At 31.0% G+C, this 5,268-nt stretch overlaps 1 protein-coding gene across 2 annotated transcripts; it reads right to left on the bottom strand.

The window, feature by feature from the left end:
* Positions 1-746: 746 nt before the first annotated feature.
* LOC120085287 (uncharacterized) lies at positions 747-4,087 on the bottom strand. 2 transcript variants are annotated; one of them, XM_039041198.2, is made up of 4 exons: positions 3,886-4,087; positions 2,980-3,097; positions 2,125-2,339; positions 747-1,243 (listed from the first exon to the last, which is right to left on the bottom strand). In XM_039041198.2, exons 2-4 carry the CDS (start codon positions 3,067-3,069, stop codon positions 979-981), a joined length of 570 nt encoding a protein of 189 aa, XP_038897126.1. In that variant the 5' UTR covers positions 3,070-3,097; positions 3,886-4,087; the 3' UTR covers positions 747-978. The 2 variants fall into 2 exon arrangements, with proteins under 2 accessions (XP_038897126.1, XP_038897127.1); XM_039041199.2 differs by having other exon boundaries at positions 3,807-4,028.
* Between the last annotated feature and the right edge of the window lie 1,181 nt (positions 4,088-5,268).

The raw sequence follows: 5,268 nt of genomic DNA, 5'->3' as shown, positions 1-5,268 counted from the left end.
AAAGAGACTGGAATGGCAGGGTGTATCAACGACTCGTGAGGAAACTGATATCTTTCGCATACCAGACCTGATATATCATATGCAGTTAGTTTGGTCAGCCAGTTTATGTAGGCTCCGTATGGAAGACACGTGGAGGCAGTTACATGAATTATAAGGTATTTGAAGACTTCACTTGGAAAGGGATTTGAAGTCTTCACTTGGAAAGGGCTTGGTTTTCAGAAAGCATGATAAAAGGTGCATCGAGGTCTACACAGACTCAAATTCGGCTGGTTTTGTTGATATTGTACCTTTATCGTGGCTAGAAATGGCTAGAAGTAGTGTCGAAGCTGAATACAAATTGTGAAAGATCTACATCAAGAAAGCCATTAATATTGCAAACAATTCGGTTCAACATGACAAAACCAAACATGTTGAGATCGACCGACACTTCAAACAAAAACTAGATAACCCTTATGTTCCATCTAATCAACAAGTTGCGGATGTTTAAGTTGAGTCTCATTGACATCTACACCCCAACTTGAAGGGGAGTGTTAAAATTGTGGTTTAGCCCTAAGGGCATTTTTGTCTTTTTATATGGTGTTTTCAATCTAGGATTTCTTAGTGTTGTTCTCTTCTACCCTTGTTGGGTACCACTCTTCATTTATTTATCAATCGGTCAATACATTGTATATTAAGATAGGTCAAAAGTTCAATCTCCACTCAAAAAAAAAAAAAATGAACTGAATAATTAAATTGACTAAGTAAAGGACTAAAATTACAATGCATCATCATTAACTAAAAAAAGATAAATATCCTATACATTTGACGACTTAGCCGAAGCCACAAGGATTGTCCCAACAATATACTATAAAGAAGAATATACATTTCAAAGTAATTCTTACCCTTTTTTCCCCCTAATGGCAATAAATCCTCAATAACAAGTAGATTGACAGTGATGTGAAACTGAATTATTTTTCTCACTAAACAAACAAAGAAGCTTCAAGCACTGCTCTTAAGAGCTTCAACCTTGGTTCCTTTTTCCGCTATTTCATCGAAATAGTCCTCTCGGGCATTACCGGCAAGCATCAGAGCAACCAACCAAAGGAGAGATGAATCAAGAGATAGAAATGCACCACCACCTAGAAGACCGGTCTTAGCGGTCGGGCACGCTGTCTCAAGATTGAGATGAACATTGCGAGTCAAGTGAAGTTGCTCCGTGACTGTAGGCCAGACCAGGAAAGTTATAGCTAATCCAGTTGTGAACCTACAAATTGAAAGGTACATCAAAATATGTTATATGCTATGCTGCATAATGATTTGGGTTATTCAGATTGTACCGAGTGCGGAATCGACATAAATGTTTGCTAAATGAGAATCTTAGAGGTTTTCTGTCAGTTATATTCTAACGTTCCTGTTTATTGTTTCAAATTTTTAAGATTAGAAGTGTTTGATAATTGTCTACGTTTACTTGTGTTTCTTATTTTTCTGAAAGTTTGCAAAAATTATGTTTTTGTTTTCTTTTCTTTCTTCCGAACACTATTTTACCATTATTGTCCTATAAAATAATACTAAATATATAAAAATTTTACATATTTAATTCAAAATTTCAGATAACTACAAACTACAAACGTCAAACAATTACCATATTAGGTTTTATTTCTCTTTTCAATAAAAGAAAAATAATAATGATAACAAGAAACAGTTGCCAAAAAAAGAGAAATGAGAACTTTACCAAACAAGCTCCTAATTTCTTGTTTATAATTCTTTTAGATTCACATCTAGTTTAGTTAACTGGTTTGCTTAATTAAAAAAACAAAATTCTCAAATTTGTATAACACTCTTGGAGGACAAGAATACAATCCTCTAGTTTCTTCTCTTCTAAAGACTGTTAGGGAACAACATAACATAGCTTCATCAGAATCCAAATAAAGAATAACAGGATTATTCAAATAGATCCCAAGGTTTTAAATAAATATGACAATTTTAGACAATAGAAATTCCTCAACAAATAAGCATGAAATAAACACTGTTTTCGAGTATACCCATCCACAAGAAACTCTTCTGAAAATGAAACTATAATGCAAAATAATACTTCGAAGCTAAAAAGTACTAGTTGATAATCAGAGTTCAGCGAGGAAAACTTACAGAGCAATGTTGAAGAATGCAGAGAAACTAATGCTCTTAAAGAAGGCACCTCGAGGAATGGATTTTCCTTCGTAAGGATAGAACAGAGAGAGGTATCCTGCACATGAAGAAGCAAGAAGAAACAAAAAGGAAAGAAATCCCAAAGCCACCGTCGGGTCGCTCGGATATTTGCAGACTACAATGCCTTTGCCTGGGATGGGAGTTCCAGAAGCAGGCTGTCCAAATCCAAGTAAAAACAACAATCGAAGTTAGCCACCATAAATGAAAAAAATGGAAAAATTTGTCGTAATTTCACATGTCAAATCACTGGCTACAACATCCATAGCTAACATAGATTTCATATAATTGTTCCTACAAATAGACAGAGAGACTACATGCTAAACAAAATTAAACACGAGTAACCAATGAGTTTGCAACCAGATGCACATAAAATATACAATTGTCAAGTATCAAGCAGGGAAAAGCTTTTGCACACTAGAATAAATTAAAAGGTGATTCTGCTTTTCTAGATAGATTCTCTCATAATTACGACCTTGTGGTTTTTGTTTTTTACTTCTGAAAAATGTGCTTGTTTTACACAATTTCTTGATCATGGTTTTCAAATTTTTTAAATAAACCTTTGAATTCTTAGTCAAATTCCCAAAACAAAAACAAGTTTTAAAAACCTTTTTTTTTTTTTTTCAGTTTTCAAAAGTTGGTTTGGATTTTGAAAACAACCATAAAATGTAGGTAGCAAAGGATAGAAATGAATAGATGGAAATGACATTTATAGTTAAATTTTCAAAAACAAAAAATTAAAAATCAAATAGTTACAAAATGGGGCCTAAGATGATCGTAAAAATTACAAATGCTTACCTTCTTGTTTTCAGCAACGACTCCAAATATAAAGGATATGAAACCCAAAGTTCCAACAATAAGAGACATTAACTTAACAGAAACAGCCATTGTTCTCTAGATAAGTGTTACCAGTGACCTGTACAGGGAATAAAATGATCTCTTAGAGTGACGATTAAACGATAAAATATATACCACAAATAGGCTAAAGTTGGGAAGGGAGGCAAAATTAAAACTTGGAATGGTATGACTATGCAAATTTCTATTATTGGTCATCGCAGGTCCTTTTCAGGTTAAAATTTAAACAAAGATCAAAATTCAAATGTACATTTTAAAAAAGTTAAATTTTAGTAATTATGTCGGATAAAATCTCATAAATAGTCCCTCGATACATAGATACTAAATTCTAATTACTATAGGTCTAAATTGCAACTTTCTCCAAATTGGGACCAAATATACAATTTAACCGATTTTTTTACATAATTCAACCTGAATTGAATAAACAGAGAGCGTAAAAAAACATCAAAACGTTCCAACCCTAGCATTCTTACACAGATCCCCAGTGAAACAAATTCCCGAAAAGCATCTTTTGCCGCTAAACCAAAAAGAAATTTCAACAAATTAATTTAACCATATGCACATAATTTGCCAAAAAGTTATCAAAATTCATGAACAAACAAAATCAGTAGTCGAATAATCCAATGAAAACTTCTCCATATGCACTCATCGCAACAACAAAAATCAGTATCGCAGTAGAAATTTCTATTCACCTCCAGCACAGAAATCAGGATCGTTCAAACAAACAAACATTGAATAATTTTACAAAGCCTAAAACAAGAACTGTATACCTCCGATTTCTATAGGGCAAAGCAAAATCGGTTGAATATTGAAAGAGATTGTTTGAGGGAAAAGAAAATGCAGGCGAACCTGAAGAGAGGAATGAATGAAGAGCTTGTTCCAGAATTAAGGCGAAACTGAAGAGTGGAGTCAAATTTTGTGGCGCTTAGCTATATATAATCTTTAGTTTGATCCAAATATAGGGGGAGGGATCAAACAGTTTTCTAAACCGTGAAGAAAATCGAGTGAATTTTATTTATTTATTTTAAATGAGTGAATATTAGAAGTCAACGAGGAAAATGACACCTCTTTAAATGCGGAATTATAAGTCAATAGGGAAAACGACGCGTGTCGAAGTAAAGTTAAAATATCATCTTTGACCCTATATTTATAACTATTACAATTTAGTCCCTTTTACTTTTAATTAATCTAATAAGTCCTCGAGTTTTGAACATACGCTTTGTTTGATCCCTACAATTTTAAGTATATATTTTTTAATCTGCAAAATGTGTGTTTTGGGCAATGACTATCGCTACAATAATCAACTCCTGCTACCGTAAATATTATTTTATATTCCACCCTTATTTATTAGAGTATTTACTCTTTACTATAATTTTTATTATTTTAATTTCGTCATTTTTTTATTATTATTTCCTACTCAAACAAAAGTAGTTTACACTTCAAACACAAACTACTATAACCCAACTATAATAATCTATGATTATAATAACCAACCTCTTGTCCGAAACGTCCCTGAATTTTTAATCCGTTTTTCAAATTTTACTTTTTTAGTCTTGAATTAAAAACATGTTTAAAATGCCACTAAACAATTTATTATTATTTTAAATTATAAAAATTATTAAAAATGATCCCAGAGAATATTTTTTTAATTTTAGAGAGTACGTAATTATTTAAATAATTTAAAAAAAAAATACTTGAGTAACCTTTTAAACATGTTTTTTAAAATTGATGGACTAAAACGGTGAGTTTTGAAAATTTGATGACTAAATATATACATTCTTAAAAATTCAATGATTAAAAATATAAATTTCTAAAACTCATTGACATGCTCTTCAAAACTTGGGGATTATAAATGTAATTTTATCTAGACCTTAATTTTTTTTTTTTAAAGTTAATTCGTATCAAAAGTTAATTCATATTCTGTGAATATATTTTCAAAACTAATAAAAATAATATTTTACAAATAAACAAATCAATAACCAACCAACAACAATGATTATTTTTAAGATTTATTTAGTGTATGAAGATCAAAATTGGGCATCTAAGACTACAAATACTTAATAAGATGAAATCCAAAATAAATTATCTAAAATAATATTTTATCTTAAATTTGATAAGGTTAAATTATAAATTTAATCACTTCGGAAAAAAAACTATAGATTAAATTTTAGAATATTGGAAACAATTTATTTTAAACACGACCGTGGAGGAAGAGTTTAGTTTCGTGAATAT

Source organism: Benincasa hispida, chromosome 9 (assembly GCF_027475165.1).
Source record: "Benincasa hispida cultivar pf3 chromosome 9, pf3_genome.v1.1, whole genome shotgun sequence".
In the NCBI taxonomy this organism is placed as follows: domain Eukaryota; kingdom Viridiplantae; phylum Streptophyta; class Magnoliopsida; order Cucurbitales; family Cucurbitaceae; genus Benincasa; species Benincasa hispida.
Note: the sequence above shows the minus strand (reverse complement) of the source record. Positions and strands in the feature narration are given on the sequence as shown.

What these genes read in the sequence shown, in the direction of transcription:
- LOC120085287 (XM_039041198.2), bottom strand. Translation starts at nt 3,069, where the DNA reads ATGGCTGTTTCTGTTAAGTTAATGTCTCTTATTGTTGGAACTTTGGGT. An exon ending in TCGTTGCTGAAAACAAGAAG is followed by an intron (nt 2,340 to 2,979) that starts GTAAGCATTTGT and finishes GGATTTGGACAG; the next exon opens with CCTGCTTCTGGAACTCCCAT. An exon ending in GCATTCTTCAACATTGCTCT is followed by an intron (nt 1,244 to 2,124) that starts GTAAGTTTTCCT and finishes TTCAATTTGTAG; the next exon opens with GTTCACAACTGGATTAGCTA.